The sequence below is a fragment of the Podarcis muralis genome, chromosome 12 (assembly GCF_964188315.1).
Source record: "Podarcis muralis chromosome 12, rPodMur119.hap1.1, whole genome shotgun sequence".
Classification (NCBI taxonomy): Eukaryota; Metazoa; Chordata; class Lepidosauria; order Squamata; family Lacertidae; genus Podarcis; species Podarcis muralis.
Window position 1 is genome coordinate 35505856 of NC_135666.1, and position 26339 is coordinate 35532194.

Here is a 26339-nt window from a genome sequence, read left to right on the forward strand (position 1 = left end):
TCTTTTCAAAAGTCCACTAATAGTTGGGGTCCTCAGGTGGTATGACACAATTTTGTCAGAAGGAAAATATTGGCAACGCTCCCAAGTTTTCCTGTGTGCACACATAAGTGATTGGCACTTGCTTCCTTTTATCAGGAAAAAAAATATCAAAATTTCTTCATGAGAGCCCCCATAAACAATGGCCACTTACCCAGTCTCTGGGTGGACGTTAGTTGCAGCCAGTCACAGCAAGCCTCAGCTCCACAGAGCAAAGGCTTCCCCATCATGTGGCTGGGAGTTGGGGAATTCCCCCAGCCGGCAGCAAAGGAGGACAGAATAGCCCACCATGCACTGGCTTTTAAATTGGCCAATCAGGTGGCTAGAGGACCAGGCTATGAAGGCTGGCTGCACCTGGCTTTTGGCAGTGGCCTCAGAGGGCCACCTAGGTAGACCACATCTTGAGGATGTCCTATAATCCCAGGCATGACACTGTTTAAGTGTTAGCCCCCCAACTGGAAGCTGAGAATGAACATATACCCAATGCCTGAACCAAAGCCTACCTGCAACTGTAATCAATAAAAGTTGCGGACAATTTTAAACCCCGGGATGTTGTCTTATGCAGTTTGGTACACCTTACATTGTCTAGTCCTTTGCTCCCTGGGGCAGGGGTCACTGCGAGTGGGGCCACAATTCAGCCAGAGTTCATGTTCAGGTCAATGGGAATGTTATGTGCATGAGTCAGCCAAAGTTAAGCACTAAGTGGGACTTAGAAGTGCATAGCTTAGGCTGGATCACGTCCAGTATAAATGTTGATGCCCCTAAATGAAATGAACTAACCAGGACCCTTTACAGAGCAAGTTTTAACGTGCAGGTCTCTTTTGATTAACTGGATATATGACTCAGTTATCTTGAGCATAAAGCTTATTCAAGAATAAACTACAGCAGATACATGCTATTTATTCTGCTTACACTTGCCAGTTAGAATACTTTCCTTCCCTGCTATATAAAAGTATGCAGGACAGTTTCAGAGAAAATCTGACCCTGCCAATTTAAGTACCAGCAAGAACAAAAGAGAGATAAAAGACCGATTCAAATGACTGTGTTAACTAAATAAGGTATTCAAACTACACAAGTCTATACACTGACTTTCTGAATCATGAACAGTGACTTTAAAATACAAAAGGGAGCTCTTTGTATTAGGAGGCAGCGGAGCAAAATGTTTTGGTTTTTTTGGTTTTTTAAAAAAGGCTGCAAGTTAAATCCATTAACAAAAGCAATACCTTTATTATAAGGCCATGCAAAGCAGGAAACTTGTTTTCACAGCTGCATCTGCTGAAACTGACACAGCAAAAGTAGATAGTGCTGATGCATCTAACACTTGTCTACTCTTCCACCTTCTCACAATCTGATGCTGGTACCAGGGCATGACCTTGAGTGATAAGGCAAAGGTACATTGGAGGGGACTAAACCAGCAGCTTTTGAAGGTACCAGTAGCACTGAGGGCTCCTTTCAAAAGGCAACATATTCAGAAGTCAGATGCTAGTGATCCTACATTTCTATTCATACATGTGGAATTAAACCTCTCTCTCTCTGGTTTTGTCATTCAGGCATAGTATTGGAAATGGCTTGAAAACTCTTTCATCCAACTCTGTGCGCTGTGGTAACAATCGGAAAATTGTGGGGGGGGGGAGTTTTTTTAAGGACATCTGCATATAGTTCTATGTCAAATCTTCAAAATGCAATGGTTTCCAAAGGACAGTTTGCACATTTGGATGCAAGTAAGGTATTACGTGAGGGACGCAGGTGGCGCTGTGGGTAAAACCTCAGTGCCTAGGACTTGCTGATCGCAAGGTCGGCGGTTCGAATCCCCGCGGCAGGGTGAACTCCCGTCGTTCGGTCCCAGCTCCTGCCCACCTAGCAGTTCGAAAGCACCCCTAAGTGCAAGTAGATAAATAGGTACCGCTCTGGCGGGAAGGTAAACGGCGTTTCCGTGTGCGGCACTGGCTTGCCAGATGCCGCTTTGTCATGCTGGCCACGTGACCCGGAAGTGTCTCCGGACAGCGCTGGCTCCCGACCTCTTGAGCGAGATGAGCGCGCAACCCTAGAGTCGGACACGACTGGCCCGTACGGGCAGGGGTACCTTTACCTTTACGTTATTACGTTGATGATATATATGCATGAATTAGTCATCTGTAAGAAGTCTTTGTAGCCTGTTCTGTAAACATATTAGAGTTTATGAAAGCTAAGAAGAATGAGTAGGAATAGTAGGCTAGAATGCAGCTTACTGCACCAGGGGAAAAGTCACATCAACTGTTCCACCCATTTTTGCCTTTGGCCCTGCTCACCACCAGCATGCAGTCCCTGGAAGGTTTTCTACAAAGGAACGCAGCCCTCATGCTGAAAAATATTCTCCACCCTTGAAGTACAGGCAACATAATGTGGGACATACCCAAGCAATATATGTATCTGTATTGTAATAGAGAACATGAAGCCTCCTTTGTCTGGAGTTCTCTGAACCCCTTAAGTGTCCATGTAGGCATTCTGGACATCCAAACCCAGTGTCACCATTAAGGCCATACTAGGAAGTGATGCAATTATGACTTCAGGAATAGATATATCGTATTTACTAATCTAGGTCAAACAAATTTAAATCAATGGAACAATTCACAACTTACTTGTTTGTTTAATTTGAACACTGCCCTTCATCTGAAGATCACAGAGCAGTTCACAACATAAAAACACAAAATTGGGTTGTACTCAGTGAAGTTGTCCTGTTGGTGCAATGACTTCCACTTGTGCAACAGAAGTTCCACTACACCTGCTCTCTACCGCACCCCCCACAAAATCTATGCTGGAGGGTCAGGGAAACTACCAGAACAGATTTGGGGGACACCCAGGGAGAGGAGCAGGAAGAGAAGTTCCACTACACAAGCCTAAGTCCTTGCACTGATGGAACACCTTTGTTGGCTACAACTCATTATCTTAAGGTGCTTCATTTTGCTTAATTCTAAAAGGGAAGTATCTGAGAAAGCTGTTGACAAAAAAATTCACTCAGTCAGTATCATATTTTTTCCCCAGTATTTCTTTTCTGCTTATTTTGACCCTACAAAATTTTAAATGTGTGTGCATGCAAATAATTCAACAATTATGGAAGGGCAGGTGTGTACAGAATGTAGACAATTTATATAGAGCATCTCTTCAAACAGTGCTCCCATCATTAGCATAGTATAAATTAACATCAGATGAAGCAGGCTCTAGCCTTAAAAAGTCACAATAAATTAAATTCTTTAAGATGCCACAAAGCCCACCCATTTTTATGCTATTTTGCTGTTATAAATGCAGCTATTAAGATGGCACAAAACTCCCTCCCAATTTTGCTAAAATAAATGCAGCTATTTAGAATTTGCCATTTTGAAAAGCGCTGAAGTAGATGTTCATCTATTTCTTAAGGAAACGTACGTGTGTGTGTGTGTGTGCGCGCGCGCGCGCGCGCACCTGGCTTAATCACAGAGAGCACCTTTGAGCACTTTAGGAAACCAGAACTCTAGTGTAGAAAGGGATGAAAAAGACTGCTGTGGCTTGTTGCTTATTCTTGCTACATCATCTTGCTATGGTTTGTTGCTTTTTTCTTGGTATATTTAATAACAAGAACTCCAGCTTATTTATATGGTTTGTCGCTGGGCTAGGAAAGTTATATCTGAACAAGGCTACTAAGTCTCCAATGCTCTTCCTCCCAAGGAAACTAAACCATGTAGTGCAGCTTCTGAAATGTTATGTCACAAGTAGGAACATTCACAAAAGCACTCCTGATTAAATGCTTTCATGAGCAAGACTTCGGAGAGTACAGCCATACCCCTACTTGCTGTGAACAGGACCTCAACCTCCTTCTCCTTCTCCTCCTCCTTCTACTTCAGCTTCTTCTTCGTTGTCTTATTCGTCTCTTCCTCCTCCTCCTCCCCTTCCCCAAGACCCCTGAAACTTATCCACGCACAAGAAGAAGGTGGCAATGGGCACTTCCCAGGGTCCTAGAAGAACGTCTTCTCTTGCCATGGACAGGAACTATCCATAATTCCATGGGGGGGTGGGGGTGGGGCTTACACTCTGAATATCATTTCCACTACAGAAAAAACCCTCCATAGAGGCACGATAAGCACCCCCATCTCTGTTGCTGCCTTCCCCCATCCTGCCTGAAGTCATTTAATGCTAAGTTTAATGCTAAGGTTAAGTGAAATTGCTGTTCCGTGACAGAGACATACACCTGTACAGTGAAAAGCCCTCATCCTACCTTTAGAAAATGCAGCCATCATGAAATATCAACATTTATCAAAATATGCCGAGACAAGAAAATCCTTTTTATCTGAAATAAATCAGAACTGCTCTGCTGTCAATATTTTCTTAAACACAAGATCAAGTGAAATAATGCATGCACAAAGCACTTCTTTTAAATAATAATAATAATAATAATGCTGATGCTGTCATTTTGGCAGCAACTTTATTATAAAGACATAATTAGTAAAAATCCTTTCAAATGGAACAAGGGGTGGGGAGGTGGATACCCTCCATACTAATTTGCAAGTATACTAAAACTATACTATTTAAGAAGAAAATACACCCAGTGTTTCTCCCACTACCTACTGCTGCAATGTACCTATTCAATCTGGGGTTGTAACTGAGGTAAGGTGGGCAAGGAAAATCTAAGAGGCAGGGAGTATGAATTCAGATTATTTTTTAAATTATTTTCCCAAACCAGTGGACAACAATTACCGTATTTTTCACCCTATAGGACGCACTTTTTCCCCTCCAAAAATGAAGGGGAAATGTGTGTGCGTCCTATGGGGCAAATGCAGGCTTTCGCTGAAGCCTGGAGAGTGAGAGGGGTCGGTGCGCACCAACCCCTCTCGCTCTCCAGGCTTCAGGAAGTTCTGCGCAACCCTTGGGAGACAAGCACGCCGGTCTCCCAAGGGTTGCGCAGAGCTGCCTGCATGCCGAAGCCTGGGGCGCGCTGAAGGGCGCCCCTCGAGCTTCGCACAGCTCTCCGCAACCCTAGGGACTTCCCGCCGGGCTCCCTAGGCTTGCGGATAGCAGCCTGTTCTGGGGTTGGGGGAAGCTCAGGCTTCCCCCGCCCCAGCCCCGTGCCTGGGGGGGGGGGAATAAAAATGTTTTTCTTTATTTCCCCCCCCCCCCCAAAAAAAAACTAGGTGCGCCCTATGGGGCAAAAAATACAGTACCTGAAAGTAAAACAATGTTTAAGACGCCTCAAGTTCACCTCTTTTCACATAAGACTATACAAAGAGGCTTTATTTAAGAAAGTGAAAGTAAGAGGAATCGAAATGATCCTTTCAGCAGCAATTTATCTAGGCCGGAAATTCCCACACTTGCTCCAGCTATATCCATTTATTGCTTTTCTATGTAAACACATGCACGGGTCATAAAACTAAAGCAGGGTGGCTAAGGGATTGAGATACAACTCATGGCCCTTCCTATGACTGACTAGGTGACCACTTTCTCTCAAGCTTGTTTTCCCCCCCCAAAACAGAGACAAAAACCAATTTACATTTTTTGCTTACTTCAACCTTATAGGGCCGTTGTAAAAAATACAGTTAGATAACGCATACAAAGGGCTCTGAATACTCTAAAGTTTAAATAAAGCAATCCCGACACTGCATTACAAACTTTTTTGTTGCTGGATGAAGACCTTCCTATTTGCACAGCCAATTTTAAGATCGTCAATTATTTTGGGGATTCTGCTCCCCCCCCCCCCCGGATTTTTATGTTGTTGCATTTTAAAGAGCATTTGTATGTTCTGTGAATTGCATTTTCTTCTCTCTTTTATACACCATCCTAGAATCATTCAATGAAGGGCATCTAAGGAATGTTTTTAAAATAAATAAACAATTGTGCCTTGAGCACTTTCCCTCAAGGTGATAGGCAGTAAGCAGTTATTGTGTCTATTTTTCTGTGACTGTTGGAGAGTCGTTGGCTAGCTCTAGGCCTTCAATCTTTCCATGTCTTCTTGTGGCCTAAATATCAGTGTTTGATAAAGGCTGATCAAAGGCAAGTCAGGTCCACACTACACCAGACATAGGGAGATCCCTGGCTAAGGCTGAATCTCATAGCCCCCCCCCCCCCATGTATTTGTGGATGGGAGAGAAACTGGATCAGGACTGTGCTTCTGGTAAAGGGGTTGCTCCGTCACCAATCCATCACAATTCCTGTTTTCTATGACTTCCCCTGCCTCAGCTCCACACTCTTCTCTGTCTGCAGATCAGATCAGCCTTTGGTCTGTCTCCCCAGACCTCTACTGCTCTTCCCAAGGCACAAAAACCACCAAATGCAATGTCACATGGCTAGGAACTGCATTATGTAAGCAGCAAGACCCAAAAAGATTTAAATAGAAGTCTCATCAACTTCAAACTAACTTACGTCTACATACACGCACTTATGGTGACACCTGAGGCACATGGGGTACGTGTTAATCCTTTGAGAATTACCCACCACCTGGACTTTGCTTTTCATCGGTCTGCAGGGCAATGACTCATTTTTCATAATAAAGTGCTTAGCAAACAAGTGCATCAGCAGCTGGCCCAGGCTTAAGATAAATTCTAAAAATGAAAATAATGCTGTTGCATAAGTATCCTTGCTTGCTCACAGCAAATTCCAAGATCAACCCCAGGACATTGTCTTCCGAATGAAAAGATACTACAACGATATCTCCCAGAGATTTTAAAAATACTTCCAAAAATTTGAAGTAAGTTCGCCTAACATAAACACGCAATTACTTTAATAACTTGGGAGGCAGGTTACAGTGTGGATAGCAAGGACCTTTCCTAATTACTTGTCTGTATCTCAATAAAAGTGCAGTCCGTTGAGTATAGTTCTTCTGTTGTGAGGATATAGCATCTTCCTAGCATTCATACTACTATTTTGTTGCTGGGAAAATAAGTTCCCCTTCTCTCAATTCACGGGGCAGCATGTTAATGGCATCAGGAAACGTAGTGTGAAATGTGCTGCTGCAAACACCATCAGAACTCAAGGTGGGTCATGTGACATCATAAGCAAGAGATTATCTTAAGTCTGCATTATTTTATGAACTATTTGAATATTCTAAATTCTTTGATGAATCACTCCTCTGCTGTACCACTCATACAATCCTTTAAAAGGGGGGGGGGAGCACCATCAGCATTGTTATGCCTTATACCATTGGCATATTTGTATGGTCTTGCACAAGGTTATTTCCTGGTTTTGCTTTTTTTGGTCGTTTTCAACTGATTTTCTGTTGCTGTTTTAATGCTGGCTTTCAGTTGGTTTCTCTTCTGAGGTCCTGTATTCTTTATACAATCGTACCTTGGTTGTCAAACGGAATCAGTTCCAAAAGTCCATTCGACTTCCGAAAACATTCGACAACCAAGGCGCAGCTTCTGATTGGCTGCAGGAGCTTCCTGCAGCCAATCAGAAGCTGCGGTAGCTGTGTCGGAAGTTCGGGTTCCAAAGAACGTTCACAAACCGGAACACTCACTTCCGGGTTTGCGGCGTTCGGGAGCCAAAACGTCCGAGTCACAAGGCGTTCAGGATCCAAGGTATGACTGTAACTGGTTTAAAACTTTGGATTGCATACTGTTATTTTTTCCAAAAAACAAACAAACAAACAAACAAACAAACCAAGTTGTGAACTGCCAAGAGATCTTAAAATACATGAGCAGTATATAAATGCAATACATCAGGAGTGGGGAGCATCTGGTCTGCAGGCCCAAACCATGTCCATTCACCCCACAACTAACATCATGGCATCAAAGGAACCATTGGGAGTCCAAGTGAACTCCCAATGGTTCCTTTGCTGAAGAAAGGGGCATTCTTACCGCTTATCAAGTCAATGAGCCATGCCTTGCTCTGGGAGGTGGCAACCACTGCTAAGATGCATTCTCCCCTGCCCCCCCCCATCATTTTAACAGTGGTTTCAGTGGGAACCCCTTCCAGGGGTGGGGGGGAGCCTTCAAACAGCCCATAGCTGTCAACTTACAGATTTGAAAATAAGGGACTGGCAGCCTCGAAAATAAGGGATCAGCAGCCAAAATAAGGGATTTGCCGGGCACAGGTATGTTCAACTTTTGAGCCCCTCTGAGCCAAAAGCAGAAAGCCCAGCCAGCAATCAAACAAAGCCTCAAGGAAAACCACTGTCACCTCTCCGCTGGGAAGCACTGAGCAAAGGCGAGTTCCCAGGCAACGCAGCCGATTTGATCAGCACAAGGCATGCAAGCTGCACCCCCCAGTTATTCTTAGACTTCTTATTGGGTGAGCAACGCAGCCAAGCAACACAGTTGGAGCCTCCCTTCTCCCTGGCCGGCAGGGAGGGAGGGAGAGGAGCTGCTTCCTTTGAAACCCGGGAAATTTAAGGGACACCATCAATAAGGGACAGCAGTGGGACATGGCGCTGGGATAAGGGACTGTCCCGCCAAATAAGGGATGCTTGACAGCTATGAAACAGCCCTTCTACCTATGTCACAAGGGCCAATCCCTTAAACTGCTGCAACTCAGGCTCTGTTTGTAATGCTGCACTGTACATCCCTGAGCAGGAAGCAAGGAATATGTACAGACCTGCCCTGCTCTTTGAACCTCCGGTTTTATTCATTGAATAAATAAAGGAGAAAAATCAGGCCTGCACTGCTCTTTGAACTTCCTGCTTATTTCTTGAGTAAATAAAGAAAGAAAACATCAGCAATACCCAGCCGAAGGAAGCATCCTTAGTATCCAGCAATACCTTAGGGGGTTTGGAAACCTTTTCAAAAATACTATGACATCTTTACATGGCATTTAAAAACTATTATGGTTTTCAAAGGATAGAGATGCATACTTTTATTTTTTACTCTGGCTCCTTGATTTATTTTCTCTCCAGTCAAGAGTGTACCAGGTATGAGTGGATAAGCTCAAGTACTAGAGACTCTCAAACCTTGTACTCTGACTGGAGCAGAAATAACATCTAGACTCCTAGATGCAGGAAAATGGTGTTCTGTTTCTCTAATACGCTTAAGTGCCAAACTACTGTAGCGTATCACTGAAAAATTATGTGAACTTTCTTTATTTTATTGTTTTACCATGTTAACTTGGCACAGGGAGGGGATGGATGGATTAGGAACATGGTGCATGGGCAGGAGGGTATAACTCTTTCGTTCCCTGAGACAGTAGGGATGGAAATCTCTCACTCTGTCTCACGCTCTCTCACAGCTAGTATTAGCTACAGGCAGGAAGGTCACATTACGGCAGCAGGATCCATGGTGCTGCTTTTCTATCTACAGCCAAGGCAATATCCCAACCCAGTGCAAAGGGGCCAGTGTAAGGTACGTTTTGAGAGATGTTGGTGAAGAAAGGCAGGTTTAGGGTCATGGCTCAATGACAGAGGATCTGCTCTGGATACAGAAGATTCCCACGTTCAGTCCTCAGATTCTCCAGCTAAAACTGGGGGTGTCCCCTGCCTGAAACCTCAGAGAGTCGCTGCTAAGCAGCACAGACAAAATTGAGCTAGATGGACCCATTCGTTATAAAGGCATTCCTATGACCTATTGAGGTACGTGGGTGGCACTGTGGGTTAAACCACAGAGCCTAGGACTTGCCAATCAGAAGGTCGGTGGTTCGAATCCCTGCAACGGGGTGAGTGCCCATTGCTCGGTCCCTGCTCCTGCCAACCTAGCAGTTCGAAAGCACTTCAAAGTGCAAGTAGATAAATAGGTACCGCTCCGGCGGGAAGGCAAACGCTGTTCCTGTGCGCCGCTCTGGTTCGCCAGAAGCGGCTTAGTCATGCTGGCCACATGACCCAGAAGCTGTATGCCGGCTCCCTCAGCCAGTAAAGCGAGATGAGCGCCGCAATCCCAGAGTCGGCCACGACTGGACCTAATGGTCAGGGGTCCCTTTACCTTTACCTTATGACTTATTAGGAGGTATAGGAGCAGAAGGACCACCTGAAAACCACTGTGCCTGTTAAAGACCACTTCCCCTTTATGGACTTTGATCTGCTACAATTACACATGTCGGTTTTTGTCAGGGGACTGGGATTTGAGAAGTCAGAGGCGTACAGCTGGACCCTTCTACCTACATCCCAAGGGCTGCTCCTTTAAGCTGCTGCAGCTGAAGCTCTGTATGTACTATCACAGGGTATATCCTAAGCAGGAAGCCAGAAAGGAATTAACACCCTGCCCCACTCTCCTTGTAGAAGCATTTCATCATTTCTTAATCGTTTTTTTTTTTTTTTTTAAATGCTCAATCATGTCCCTGTGTGATTTGGCATATCAATGAGGGCTCAATCTCTTTTGTATTTGAAGGCACCAAGGGAGATAAAAAGGTGCTTTTTCTCCTTTTGAGGCTGAGTGAAAAATATTTCATTGCTTGAAAATTAACAATATTATACATCACACAGGAACATCCACACAGTGGGGGGAAAGGAACATCTTATCCAGGATTTATCAAGTGCTCCTGCCATTTTGAGGCACACTGCTTATTTTAGACCACCGCAGTAGCTCTATGAAACAGACAGGATTGCTCCTTATCTCAAAGCACTGCAAACACAGAGCAAAAATAAAAATGCATTGCATTATTCCTTAAAACACACATACACACCACCCGTTACTATCTGGCGTTTCTGCCATTCCTCTGTGAGAGGAATTGCGTAGGGCAATATTTTTTACGTCGGTTCTGGGATAGTACAATTCCAAATATTTTATTGGTTTCTCTCTAGTTACGAGGATTTGGCATTTCCTGTGTAACAAAAGCTAAAAAAGATAGAATAAAAAACTTCATTGCGCAGTAATACTAAGATATATTTCATCAGTATAGTGATGCTAAATAAATCTTGACGCAGAATACTCACACTTTGCCTGCTCTTTTCGTTCCAGAAGCTTTGCTATCCTTCCTAACGAACTAGATACAAACGCCAATTAAAAATCCACCCATGTCAGTGGGGCTTGTGCATAACACATTCTTGATATGCCATTTATTGAGGGCTGGACCACTAATAATATAGTAATGGTACATTGCTATCTTACCTTTACTACTGTTGCCTCTAATAATAATTTGTTCATTGTTTTATTTCATTAAAAAGAGGAGGGGAGCTTAAAACTAGAATAATTGTTCCGACTAAAATAACTGAAATTGCTTTATATATCATCCATAGTTCTATCAGTTTAAAACAGAGCACATTTCTTTCTCTTTCTCTCTCTCTCTCTCTCTCTCTCTCTCTCTCTCTCTCTCTTTCTCTCTCCAGGCATTGCTTTCATTATCATTATTCTGCGCAGTGGTATACAACTTCAAGAAGGGAATAAGTTATCCCAACAAGGGCAATCTGAGCATTTATGGAAGTTAGGGAATGAAAAATGCATAGCTACCATGGTAACAACTAAGTCACATGGTAGCTGCCATGAAATGCAAAGCATCTTAAGTAAACACTGGCATGTTTTGTTTTGTCCTGCAATCTCCAAGAATTCTCTTGTGTTGAACAATGCAAAGCACATACTAGTAACCATCCATTTCCACACACACACACACACACCCAAGGTTCTTTTAATTCTTCAGAATATATCAGTGAAAGAAAAGTTTTTCCCATTATTTTGTGCATCTCAGGAAAAAAACTTTTTAGAACAGCTTGCAGATAGCCATCATGGCAGACCAGGAAATACGTAAAATTAAAATATTGAAGTACAGTGGTACCTCGGGTTAAGAACTTAATTTGTCTGGAAGTCTGTTCTTAACCTGAAACTGTTCTTAACCTGAGGTACCACTTTAGCTAATGGGGCCTCCCGCTGCCGCCGCCACGCGATTTCTGTTCTCATCCTGAAGCAAAGTTCTTAATCCGAGGTACTATTTCTGGGTTATCAGAGTCTGTAACCTGAAGTGTCTGTAACCCAAGGTACCACTGTAATCTTATTTCCAACGTAGGTCAGAAGGGTGTTCCCATTTCTGGGTTGACCAAATATCAGTGGTCCAAGAGTGAAAAGAGTCAGCTATGCATGGGGTTTTAAAATACAGTGTGTCAAAGCATAAAAAACAGCTGTCATCCCTCACTCCCCAACCTTTAGGCATGTTTACATCTACATAAGCCTATGTCAAAATGCCAAATGTGGCTGGAATGAGCAAAAGTGATGACAACAGCAGCAACCGGAAGCATCAGATAGTGGCACAGCTCCTCAATCTCCAAATACTTAAACACAAATACAAGTACTGCCCACTCCCATGCGCAAAGCCTTCGAGTTGGTTTGAAATTATGATAAAAGTAGGGGGGAAAGTACACACTGCTTACACTGCTCTTTTATGACATATGAAGCGGTACTACTGGATCGCACCAAAAACCTTGCGTGGTGTGTTCAGAGATCACATCTGTTGCAAAATCCACACACATCCTGCTTCACATCTTCCAGAAATAGCAGGAGGGGCATAGGTAATAAGCAAGTGAATCAGAATAATTTTCCAGGGAAACAGTATTTTAGATTACAGTGGTACCTTGGTTCTCAAATGGCTTAGTTGATGAACAAATCGGCTCCGGGACGCCGAAAACCCGGAAATAAGTGTTCCAGTTTTTGAACGCTTTTCGGAAGCTGAATGTATGACGCAGCTTCCGCTTGAGTGCAGGATGCTCCTGCAACCAATCGGAAACTGCACCTTGGTTTTCTAACGGACTTCCGGAACAGATTAAGTTCGAGAACCAAGGTACCACTGTATTTGCCTTTGCTTGTTTAGAACTTAGCTCAAGCTCCAAATCCTTAGTTCAAAAACAATAATCTTTTAAAAAATAAACTGCACACCCTAAGTGTTATGTACTGAAGTTCTCACTCTGGGCCAGCAGGGGGATACTGTAGAGAGTTTTCACTCAGGTCCACATATGCAAATAAGGGATTGAAAGTGACGTTCAGTGATTGGATAGTTACAGAAAGTGTTACAGTTGCGTTGTAGTGGAGCACTATATAAGCAGGTTGGCTGAACCCTTCAGTTCAGTTCTGTTCTGGCCTGTGAATAAACCAGAGCTGTTTGAAGAATCGCTGTGTCGTCTGATATGTTCACCCACAACTTAACACTAAGGAGTTTAAATGCTTGTGTTTAGAAGAAAAATATATATACACACATTTGGTTTTACAACTCACCCCATCCCAGTGTAATATATTTACTAAAATGCAGCAGCATGCAACTGAAGGAAACTTATTGAAGCAAGGACGAACAAATTAAATCCTAAAATTTTAAATATACCTAGGGGGGGAAACAGAATGCAGTGTTCTGTAAAATATGCATGCAGGCAGCTATGAGACTGTGTGACATTGGCACCATTTCCCCACGATGAAGCAGTTTTGCCCCAGCTTTCATTTCTATAAAAGCCCTTGCTCATTTAGCATTCGGTTCCTCTCCGCAACAATGCAGTGCAGCTGATGTACATTAGGCATATTGTCTATGGAAAGGAGAGGGGAGCTTGCAGTGGCAAGCACTTAACATGCACATGGTAAATTGGAAGCGAGAGGCTGTAAAAGGATTGGAACCATTAAACTGTCATAAAAGCAGAAGTGACACATGCACTCTTTCCTGGCTCCGACTTGATCCAATTCTCAAAATGCTGGACTGGCACCAGCCCCATTTATTTCAACAGGGCTCACGTTTTCAGAGTAGATTCCCGTATTGACATGCCTGTGTTCTCTCCTGTGTCACACAGGAAATGAGTTAAGCCGCCAAAGGAGATAAATTCCCATAATGAACCATGTTTTATATCTTAATTAAGGTTTATTCCCAGGTGTGGAAAACACTCCACCTGTCTATACAAATCTGTTCCACGTGCTGGTGTATAAAATTCAAGAAGAGTTTCATCCAATAAATTATGCAGTAATGTGGTGGGCTTAAAAATAATAAAAAAAAGTGAATGAAGGTACAGCAGGATTATTATTTTTTTACATTATTAGCAGCACAGTGCTGTTTATGTGTAATTATGTTGAATTTACACCAGAAATGCATTGGTTGCTTTACAGAATAGTAGAACAAAAGAAGGAAGTATTTTAATAGCCTCCTTGTTTAACATTTCTGCACAAGACTCATACTTATTTCTATATAGCACTTTGATGATTAATTCAAGAGCTAGCGTCAAACAAGTGGACGATTCCAAAGGGGCTCCACAGCAGTAGATGAACTTCACGCCCAAGTCACCATTCTAATGTGCCATTGGTATATATGGGGCCACAGAACAGAGTTTTGTTTTTTCAAAAGAAGAATAGAGTCATCAAGCTTGATAATCTAGGTTAAGGGTAGAAAACTTTTTTTGGCTCCAAGGGCCAGATCTTTATCAAGATTGGCCTCACTGGTCAAATGTTAATATCATAATGACCCCATGTGATTGACAGGTGGGTGTGTACAGGATAGCAGCCTTAAAGTACCAAAAAGCCAAGGCGTTTTCCTCAGAACCACGGGTGGGCCACCAAGTGGCAACTGCTCTATAGGAGTCTTAGTACACTGGACATCAGCAGCATCAGCATCACAACAACAACAATTTATTTTCTGTACCGTGCCCATCTGGCTGGGCTGTCCCAGCCACTCTGGATGACATGTTAGACTCCCCACGCTATAGTGTTAACAACTACACTGATTATTCTCCAAAAGGAACAAAACAAGGCTTTACTCTTAAACAATATAATACTATGGAAGTAGCAGAAGGGGTTTTTGAGAGCTACCGTATTTTTTGCTCTATAAGACTCACTTTTTCCCTCCTAAAAGTAAGGGGAAATGTGTGTGCGTCTTATGGAGCGAATGCCGGCTGCGCAGCTATCCCAGAAGCCAGAGCAGCAAGAGGGACTGCTGCTTTCACTGCGTAGCGAACCCTCTTGCTGTTCTGGCTTCTGAGATTCAGAATACTTTTTTTCTTGTTTTCCTCCTCCAAAAACTAGGTGCGTCTTGTGGTCTGGTGCGTCTTATAGAGCGAAAAATGGTATTTGACCTTAAGGGCCCATGGGAAAATTTGCAAACCAGAGAGGCTATAATGGCCGCCACCACCCACAGCTCAACCTATATGCACTGTATGGACAGAGCTTTTTTAAAAAGCCCACCCCTATTTCGCAAACATGATGAGAGGATGGCTGACAAGTAAGGATTGAAAACAGAAGAAAACAAAAGCCCACTGTAAGGGGTTTGGGTCAAAATCACTCACATGCATCAAACTGCATGTATCCTACATCTATATGTTAATGTGTGACAAGTGCATTCGTGACTATATTGCCACACATATACAGGCGACAGGAAGCCTGGATTGCTGTCAGAATTCTGCAGCATGAGCACAATGTGGGATTCACAATGCCCTAGTGTGGTCACCGTCTCTAACAGTAATGTGTGAAGAGGTCTTGGGCAGTGAGTGGAAGAGCTGGAGGCAAGTCTCCTTCTGTGAGGAGGTACATATTAATAGCAAGGTGCTGACTGTGTATGTCCTTAGCACTGCACCTAATTAGTTTTAAATCACCAAGAAAAACATATAAATGAATCCAGGAATTATGATTTCTATAGTACAATCTTATACGTGTTGACTCATTAGTCCAGGAAAGTGGATATAGGACTACAGACATGATTTCCAATAGTCTTTTATGAGGTGGCCCTCTCTCTTCAAAGCCAGCTTTATATTTGGTCAAGCAAAATCACCACATGGACATATAGAGAAGCAGGGGAAGCTCTTATCAATTTGCTTTCTCAAATTAAATTAATATGTAGCGATTTCCTGACTTGTTGCCCCCTAGCTTTCCATTCCTTCCTGCATTTTGAAAGACCTAAGTCTATCTCATGGCTGTTAAGTGATTACAGAATTGCTTTCACGAGTCACAGTTTACACTGGTAAGTTGCGGATAAAATGCCTTATTATCACACTGTAGAAAAACTGTGGGGTGCTGCACTGTGTTCTGTTCAGTCCACTCTTTCACTAAGAGAATAAGCTCAAATTCATCCAGGTACTCATTCATTTCAGGTCCAGCTGAATAACCATCAAGTTTCTTTGCCGTCAGTAAGAATTTTTTCCATTTTCAAGATGTGATTACCAGTTGTAAAACTTGCTTAGAATAACAGACATAGAGGTCTTAAAATTAAACTGACAGAACTGCAAGATGAAAAATAGAAACTCAGCTAAGCCCTAAGAACATAGAACAGCACCACCTAGTGGTTGGAGGTGCTGCTTATAGAATCATGACCATTTCTCTTCTCCACGTCTACACATACAGAGATTAGGTACAGTTTTTAGGCTCATTCATTTCCTCCCTAACTTGCCTCAATGCACAAAGACACCTGGGACAGGGAAATCACAGAGTTATCTGAAGATTCCATTCATAGTTATACCTATTATAAGGTACTCTCATTGACAGCCATCATTAAAACCTAGTTAATAGAGCTAACATTTTTCCATCTATTTGTGTCAGTGTAAGTCCCACAGGTATTGTGCATAGCTGAACATGTTCTAATATTCACTTCAACCCATTTGCAACAACTGTTATTAATACAATTAAAACAACCAGGAGAAATCTCAGTACTGAAAAATCAAAATTGACTGCTCCACCCCCCCCCCCGCACGTGAATTTTGTGTCTGTTTATGGATTAAGCCTAATCATCATTCAATTATCTCAATCAGATAAGTATATAATACTATCATTCACCAACACATCCAGTATTCTAAACCAGTATGAGGCTTTATACTGCGTGATATCATTGATCTATCTATCTAGCTCAGTACAGTGGTACCTCGGGTTAAGTACTTAATTCGTTCCGGAGGTCCGTTCTTAACCTGAAACTGTTCTTAACCTGAAGCACCACTTTAGCTAATGGGGCCTCCTGCTGCCACTGCGCCACCGGAGCACAATTTCTGTTCTCATCCTGAAGCAAAGTTCTTAACCTGAAGCACTATTTCTGGGTTAGCGAAGTCTGTAACCTGAAGCGTATGTAACCCGAGGTACCACTGTACTGCCTGCAGTGACTGGGAGCAGTTCTCCAAGGTTTCAGACAGGCTACAATCCCAGTCCCAACTCATATATTTTTGGTACGATGGGAAGAGAAGCAATAAAAAGCATATTGCACCTCTGGGGGAAAATGAGGAAATGCAGTATACTGTTCCAGGTGTTCCAGTTAGCATGCATGTGTCTCTTGAGAAACTGTTTAGCCCTTGCATCCAAGGATTTGCTTCTTGGAGTCTACTTTAATGTGAGAGGTATCTGGCAACAAGTAAGGCCAACAAAGTGGCAGCGAAAATAATATTACAGTGGTGTTATAGAAGCATATTTTAAAGAAATCATCCTTTTTTTAAAAAAAAAAAGTATGAAATATATATACCCGTCTAAATTTTCCAGTAAAGTGAAGCCTGAACTGTGCCTCTGCTTTCATCAGAACCTCTGATTATTAAGAATTGTTGGCCTCAGCTGGTTTTTGAATGGCTCTTCCTGAAGGAGGAAGTGTGGCTTTTCCTCCCTGTACTTTCCCTTAAGTTCTGTTGTGCATTAAATTGAGTAGAAGCCAGGCTCAGACTGCTGGATGACTGGATTAGAGATGGGTGGGTAGGTCAAAAGAGGTGAAATGTATGCCAGCAGTTTTGTACATATAAACTGGGTGTGGGGGGGGGAAAAAGGTCTGGATTTATTTTACTTAAAGATATATTAATACAGTCTTGCCTTGGTTCTCGAACGAAATCCGTTCCAGAAGTCCATTCGACTTCTGAAAACATTAAAAAACCAAGGTGCGGCTTCTGATTGGCTGCAGGAGCTTCCTGCATTCAAGCGGAAGCAGCGGAAGCAGCGGAAGCCGCATTGGACGTTCGGCTTCCAAAAAACGTTCACAAACCAGAACATTTACTTCTAGGTTTTCGGCATTCAGGATCCAAAATGTTCAAGTCGCAAGGTGTTCGAGAACCAAGGTAAGACTGTATCTCACAAATTTGACATCAGAAACGGTTACTAAGAAACAGCGATGGAACATTTCGATGTTCCAGGTAATTTTGTAAACTCTGAGCTAAGGGTTTTCATCCTGGAGGAAAGGAACATCAAAGTGAGACTGCAACATGAAACACTAAATTAGGATACATCAAGAGATTCAATGCTGCCACTTGTGGATTGAAGCAAATGTTTTTTTTAGCACGTTGTATGTGTTGAATAGGCAAACCAAAGTTGGGATATATGTTCTACCAACAACTGTTTAGTGCATTACCGCTGTTAAACCAGGTATTTCACACTGTCCATACTTTTCTATGTTTCATTCTCCCATCCCAAGCGCGCTCTCTCTCTCTCTCTCTCTGTACCTACCTCATGTATCTGTAACTCAGTACAGCACTTATGCATTCAGCGAAGTAGTCTGTAGCATACAGAAGTTTATGCTTTTTGTTAGGGTTGTAGTCAACAAAGTCCTACTCAGATCAGATCCACTGAAATTAATGAATTAAAGTCAGTTATGCCCATTAACTTTGCTGGGTCTCCTCTGAGTAGGACTAGCATTGAATAGCACCATTTAGTCTTTAAGGTGCTGTAAAACTCTGTTTTAATTAATAAAAAATGGCTGCAGTCAATACCCTGCATTTTGCCAAACATTCTTTTATTGTGTGCCAAGGAAGATCAAATTCTAGTCAGTCTTAATCATGCAAATTGCTGGATTGCATCCATCCATATGCTTATATATATATATTTCTGCTTCCAAAACTTTTTGATGTGTTTCCACTGGTCTTGTCTGCTTAATATGTTGTTTTAAGGTTCCCCTTATGCATTAGTAGCTAATACTTACCATGCCATAACAAGCTATAGCCTGCAGTAGTTCTTTCCAGCATGCTAACCATTACCACCTGGGGGTGCATTTAGATAACATATTCACCACATGAACAGAAACGATAAAATCATTATATGGAGACATCAGTGCATCAAGTTTTTTTAAGTCTGTAGGTTGTGTACAAAGCAACAGAGATGAAAGGTCTTAATGACTGGAAGATACCTGTCCTTATCAAGATATAATCTATTATTGCCATAGGAAAGACAGACTATAGGAAAGGGGGAATGTTGCAAAAATCAGTCTCCTAATAACTAGAAACAATGGCCTAGTCCTTGTTTTCTGAACCTTCACCACATCACAGGGTAGTTTACAATAAACAGACACCATGCTTACAGGAAGGTCCAGCTGAGGACATTGTGGGGTTTTCAGAATGTGCAGACACCCAGAATGGAGGGCAGCCCAAAGTTTTACACCAAGTAGGCAGCAAGATATGGAACCTGTGAGCCGCACTCTGCCTTATCGCAAGGGGGTGGGAAGGCCAAAACTTGATGCCCCCCCCCCCCCCGGCTAGCCCTCATGCTCCCTTCCTAAAGGCAGCTAGGCAAGGTGCCTGGTTTTGGAAAGCGGGTGCAAGGGCTCTGGCAGGGATCCAGAGCCCTCCCACATCCTTCTCAAAGCTGGGAAAGCATTAACTAGGCTTTGAGAAGGAGAAGGGAGGATTCTAGAACCCTGTTAGAGCCCTCATGCCTCCCTTCCCAAAGCCCGTGGGGGTGGACATCAAATGTTACCAAGGGCCACCAAAAAAGCTTTGGCCCTCAGGCTGTGCATTGGATCACCCTAATTTAGATGAAGGAAAGAGGACACACACATGCCCCTCACACACCTTGAAAGTGTGCTAAAACCATGCAACCCCAACCATCAGAATTTCTCTGAAATTTTCTCTCTTCTCTGATAATTTTCAAGTGCAATTTACGGTACTGTTGAACAAATTTCAGTGGTGCTCTCAAATAAAGTTTAATTTCCTTTGTTTGTTTGGGGAAAACAAGAACAAAAACAAAAGGCCCACCCCATTTTGGCATGTTATTTTGCTAGCTTGCCACAAGGATTCTGCAAGATCAGTTTGTGTTTAAAGAAAATATTGGTGATCTGCGCGCGCGCACACACACACACGCACACACACACTGCTACAATCTTTTTGTTTTTGTTTCTGGGCGGTTCTAAACTAGCATGCAGCTAGGAAAAATATTTTCTAATCTACAAACAAAATATCATAGAGAGAACAAAACAAGTTATCCAATAAAGCACGTGGGCCTTTTATTTAATGTCTACCATCTGTATGACTACTTTAGGACAGAATTTGTTTCTATTCATCTCTTCACCTAGGTCTTGGGGAAAGGGAGGGATGGCTTTGAGGACTGTTCTAATTAGTGAATTCTGTATTTTAATTTGTATTTAATGTAACAGCCAAAATTTAAAACAAGAGCACATTAGGTTGTCTTTTAAAGTTGCAGACTGCCTTGGGACTGGCATGGATTGAAATATATACTTGCTTAAAAATAGATGAATAACCAAACAAACAAAAAATTTCCCCAAGTAGCCTCTAAACCATGTTCATTTTTAAAAAGAAGAAGAAAGTAAGTACAAAACTGCCCTTTAGGACAACTCAGAAGCTGCAGCTGGTTCAGAATACCGTGGCTTGTTCCCATAATAAATCTTGAGAGGCAATATATGCATTAACCTGGTTTTGCCACAATTGCACGGGCTGCCTTGTCAGCTTCTGGGCCCAATTCAAGGTGTTGGTGCATATTTGCAAAGCCCTTCATGGCTGGCCATCAACATACCTGCCAGATTGCCTCTCCCTGCACAAAGCCAACTGTGATACCGCAACCAGGCCATCCTATGTATACCTGTGCTATAGGAAATAAAATTTACTAGGCACAAGGCCTTTTCCACAGTTGCCCCTGAAGCCCTAGACTTACCTCCTCCCAGGGAGATCAAGCCCATTCTCCCCACAAAGTATTGCTGAAGGGCTGTAAATCCTACTGGATGACTCTTGGCAGCTGATTGAAAGGCTAATTTAATTTGACTGCTTGATTTATTTATTTTTGGCCAGATTCTATCACTTACAGCCTTGGTTTATGTTTGGTCACAGTGTTAAATTTCTACGTAAACCAGGTCCAATGAAAAAGCAATATAATCATTTAAAATATTTATAAAGTAAAAACAAATCAATTTGAATGCATTTAATGTGTTTCTTAATATCTCAGATTCTACTGAAAGAATGTTATTTGAACAACAAAATTTCATCAGAACTGTTGGTTTCCACAAACATCTCCTCAGGAGAGTGCAAACTTTTCCTAAAGGGAACTTATTTCTGACTTGACATGCATAGATTTGCACTCAAATTAAGTTCCATTGATTCCATTGGGAACTAGTCATGACTCACTTTGCAGAACTGTAAACAGTGAGCTTACTCAAAAACCAAAAACTGAAAAAATGTCCTACCTGATCTGTCTTCTCTTGCTCTTTTTTATCTGTCTGTAGAAGGTTTTCTCTTGCCAGTTTCTGGACAAGTTCAAGGCGTCCAATATCCTCTCGTTCATGAAGCTTGCACATAACTCCTGCCTTGAGAGTTGGAGGGAAAGCAAAGAGATACTTAAATCCACAATCCCAGGACATGGCACTCCAGACTTCTAACTTTAAAAGAAGAACATATTCCACATCAAGCTTCCTCACAACTCTGCAGTTTTGAGCAGAGCAGAATTATAATGTTCTCCCTTGGGTGAAAAGGCTCCCGAAGTTCCTTTTCCTTCTTTTTGTGCTATATAGTGTCTGCTTAGCAAAATGAAGACAGCATGAACTAAATCAGCTGCTGTTATGTGTGCAGCTGATATGCTAACAGTGCGTTTGTTCCCGTCAACCTATTTCCTGTTACGTAAGAGAACCGAAGCAAGAGGTTAGAAATCCATGGGAAAGTTAGCCAAGAACAGCCCTGGAAAAGGATGGAGAGCAGGAGAGTCACCCCTAAAAATAACAGCACAATCTTCTATTTCTCACACTCCACCCTTCTCTTTATGGCTAAAATACAACCGCTGAAATAAGTCAAGAGCAAATGATAGAAGAAAATAAAGAAATTCTTGTGTGCTTCAGACACACAGAACTGGAGAACGGTATAAAAGTGAGTGCTTTGCTTGGTGATCATAATACTACCATGGGAACTAACATAGCATTTTGATTTATTTTTTTGTATTTAGTGGTGTATGCGCATCTATTCTATGCCTACTCGTGTCACTGCAAATGGAAACAGAAGTCTGGAATATACAAACTAATTCTCACCCCAACAAGTTAGAGACAGCACCTCAACTATCAGCATATTATCCTCATAGTATTTATCTGTATTATCCGGGGTTCAACAAGCCAAAAACCAGTCAAGAGAAGAGATAGCGCCAGCAAACCTCAGTAAATCACAAGTTATACACACTCTTTTCATATTTACAATGATGGGGAAGTGAAATCATGCTTGTTGGTCCTATCCTCTGTGTACTGGCTCAAAGGTAAGACTAGACCCTACGCACACACGACAATATAAGCACAGGATCTATACCTGTGATTGGGAAAACCTGATTAGCCATGTAATTGGAAGCTCTCTGCAATTGCAAGCACATAAAGCCTTTTCTCACATTCCATACCAACGCATGGAGTCTGGCATTATAGCATTCTATTCCCATGCATTTTGCCTTATGCATACATGTGAGGTATGTGTAGCAAGATACTCATCAAATTAATGGGATGGAAAAATATTCCCACTCTAAGCTTTAATGTATGTTATCCCCATCAATGTGTGGGTGATTGTATGTGGTTCCTATGTGGGTTGGATGGATCAGGCTGCTACAGCACACAACTTGTAGAGAAACACTCCAAAACAGCACAAGAAGTTTCTGTGTTTTTACACAAAAGAAAAATTACAAGCTTTTTTTTGGCTTTGGCAACAGCCATTGACCAAAGTGTTGACACAGCCCTTTTGGTTGCAAAGCAAGTCCTGGAAAAGACGTCCCTAGAGGAAAGCCGTAACATTGATAAATGAATAAGCTAGAAGTGGCGAGAAGCTGAAATATTGGATCTCCAGAGAAATAGAGGGCAAATCGCTTTCACCACGTTCAACTCAAAGTTCCAAGCAAGATTTACCCTCAGAGATAGTTTAGCTTTACACAAGGACCACAGAAACTCCTGCTGGCTGCAAACAAAACTGTAAAAGCAGTTCTCTTTGCTTCCACTAAACCTGTAAAGTTTTGTGTGCCCTCAATTAAACCATATAAAGCTGGTGTAGGAAACATGTTCCTCCCAGATGTTGCAGGACTAAAACATCCACCAACGCCAGCCAATATGGCCAGTGGTCAGGGATGATGGGAGCTGAAGTCCAGCAATATCTGGAAAGTATCGTATTTTTCTGTCTATAAGACTCCCCCATTTCTGGGGACACATTAAGAAAATGGAGGGAGATGTATCTGTGTATAAGACGCCCCCTAATTTTTCACATTGTTTTTAAGGGGGGGAAACCCAGTCTTATACACTGAAAAATATGGTACAGTGGTACTTCTGGATGCGAACGGGATCCCATTCCGGAGCCCCGTTCACATCCTGAAGCGAATGCAACCAGTGTCTGCGCGTGTCGCGATTCGCTGCTTCTGCGCATGCCCGTGATGTCATTTTGAGCATCTGTACAAGCGGCGAAACCTGGAAGTAACGCGTTCCGTTACTTCTGGGTCGCCGCAGAGCCCAATCCGAAAATGCTCAACCTGAAGCAACTTCAACCCAAGGTACGACTGTACTTCATCCCTGATACTGATCATTTAGGTAGTGTGCATATAATCAGTTGGTGAGCCAGTCATTGTCCTGCCAAGTGTTTTGACACTTTGCCACCTGATCAGAAATCTAGGGAAGCAGGAGACTGGCAAGATTCTGTTCCACACTTGAGCAAGACGATGCTGCTGACCGGATTCTCACTGAATGATAATAGATACATAATCAACCGCCAGCCATTACAGTTTATGTACAAGGTACAAATAAAAACACAACTGAACAGATAAAATTGATTTTTTTAAAAAAAAATATACAAATTAAAATCACTATAAATTTTGGAGACTCTGCTACCACCTGACTGTCTCAATCTGCAAGGAGAAAAGTTACGTAAACATCAGCTAAGCATCCTAGATCAGAAACTAATATTGGAGTAGTTCGTTGTTTGTGCAGATATCTATTAAAAAAAGTATCAAACAGACCGTGTCTCAAGAGATCTCTTGCTTTGCTGAGACCTACAGTTAGTACATTTTGTGGTGAAATGTCACAAAAACATAACCTTAAGTGAATGGCTGTCATCCAACTGCTCTCATGTGAGTTAAGCACAACTAAGGGAAGCAAGCCAGAGAGGTCTAAATACAACTAAAACCAGCAGTTGAATGTCTGTATGAAAATAAGAAAACCAGCTTCTGATTGCAAAGAGTAATTTGAGTCACATTCAGGTACATGTGACTGGTCTAAGGATTTGGGCAATGGTTGCAAATAGACGTCAATCCAAATTTGACTCCAGTAAAATAATTAAGCTCAGGCTTTAGTCTTAAAAACTTCAAGCCTGCATGTATAAAATTTTGGCCTTTTCCCACAGGCAAAAATGCACTACAATTCTGATGCTCTGCACAGTAGACACATATTCCAGATGATTCAAAACTTATGACCTAAACTGTGTACACACTAAAGACCTTTAAAACACATCTGAAGCACATTCTTTCCCTGAAAGCATTCTGGGTCTTGTAGTTTACCCATCACAGAGTTACAGTTCCCACCAGCCCTTAACAAGCTTCAGCGCCCAGAATTATTTGAGGGGAAACATGTGCTTGATGTGTTTTAAAGGTATAGATTACACACAGCTCCCAGATTTGAAGACTTTAACTGGTTCAATTAGCTCTGTGGCCAAAAACTCTTTTGGGTGTTTAGATAACACCAGTATCTAGTCCAATCCCCTGCAATGCAGAAATCTCAGCTAAAGCATCCATGACAGATGGCCATCCAACCTCTGCTGAAAAACCTCCAAGGAAGGAGAGTTCACCACCACTCATGGGAGTCTGTTCCACTGCCCAACAGCTCTTACGATCAGAAAGTTTAGTCGGAATCTCCTTTCTTCTAACTTGAAGCCATTGTCTCGAGTCCTACCCCCCAGAGCAGGAGAAAACAAGTACGCTCCCTCTTCCATGTGGCAGCCCTTAAGATATTTGAAGATGGCTATCATATCTGCTCTCAGTCTCTGCTTGTGTAATGGGATTCTCGTTCTTGTGCAGCCCACCTGCACCCTCAAAATATGCCTTGGGGTTGGGGAGCCCTCTGGAGCAGATTTGAGGGGCACATGAGAACTGCCAGGGTAGGAAAGGAAGGCAAAGTCCCACTGCACAAGTCAAAGTCCACCCGCACATCAATGAATCCCCCCCAATAGGATATAGTCCTGCCAATACCCATTTTTGTCCCGTTTCAATACTCCAAACAATTTCCACGAAGTCAAAATAAGACAGTAACTAATATACCCTTTGAAAATTTCACAAATTTTGTCAAGTAGCTTCCACACAAATTGAATGACTGAATTCACTGAAATTAAATTACTGTTGTTTTCTATAATCCACCCATATAATCTTATTAGCATGCTGCTTATTAGAGCAGATGAACACTTAATGAATTCTTTTGTTTTTAAATATTGAGCAACAAAACCTTGAAATGAGCATTCAGATAAACTAATTATTATACCATGCAGAACCAGACTGATGAGGAAATTTATAGACATGAGAAGCAGCTAAACGAAGGATCATTTCAGCTGCACTGGGATAAATTATTTAATTATAATGGATTCTGTTTACTTCTGAATGAAATAAGCCATCCACTTCTATCAATACCTGCAGAGTTTTCTAGTGTATTGGAGCAACTAGAACCAGTGCAGGAAATACTTATGTATGTCATCATCTGCGGGGGAAATAGCAGGTTGTAGGAAGCTTTGCATTGGCATAAATGGCACGGTGGAAGGTTGAATGCCCCTTCATCAGTGCCACAAACCTGATTTGGGATAGGCACTGCAACTACTATTAAAGTTTTAAAAAACATTCATCGCAGATACTCTGTGCCATGTCTAGTGTGACCTTATAAGTGTGACTGAAACACATTCCACACATGAAATTCTGTAAATGACAAATCTGATTTTAGGATATTCAGTAGGGACAATCAGCTCCATGAAGGAAGGAGTTAAGTAGAGATTGCTCAAACTGTGTGCGCCAATATGCTTAGGCACTGCCAATTTGCAAATCTATGGCAATGTTGTGTCCAAAAGCAGCCATGTCTACAAGAGACTATTTTTTAAAAAAATCAGGATGATGAAGTCTAATGGCATAACGCATATGTAAGAAATATCAAGAAGGGGCTATACAGTCACATAGATTGCCAAGATATTAGAACTTCAATTGCAGGAAACTGCAAGATCAATACACTTTCAATATCACGCTGAACTGCATAGGAGTCATCTTTCTCTTCAGGACAGGGTTCAAGTGTTACCCTAGCAAGTGATATTACTTCAAACAGAAGTCCAGGCTCCTGAATGCTTATTAGAA

General features: G+C 42.2%; 1 protein-coding gene and 1 long non-coding RNA gene across 3 annotated transcripts in view; one reads left to right on the top strand and one right to left on the bottom strand.

Annotated features, from left to right (window-relative positions):
- LOC144329323 (uncharacterized) overlaps positions 1–26339 on the top strand; it is a 349880-nt gene that overhangs the window by 95736 nt on the left and 227805 nt on the right. The window lies entirely within an intron of this gene.
- Positions 1–26339, bottom strand: part of RAPGEF5 (Rap guanine nucleotide exchange factor 5) — a 122111-nt gene that overhangs the window by 57082 nt on the left and 38690 nt on the right. For both annotated transcript variants that reach the window (XM_028750093.2, XM_077937004.1), the window contains exon 9: positions 21205–21324. In XM_028750093.2, coding sequence (XP_028605926.2) covers positions 21205–21324 — 120 coding nt within the window. The remainder of the gene's footprint in view (positions 1–21204; positions 21325–26339) is intronic.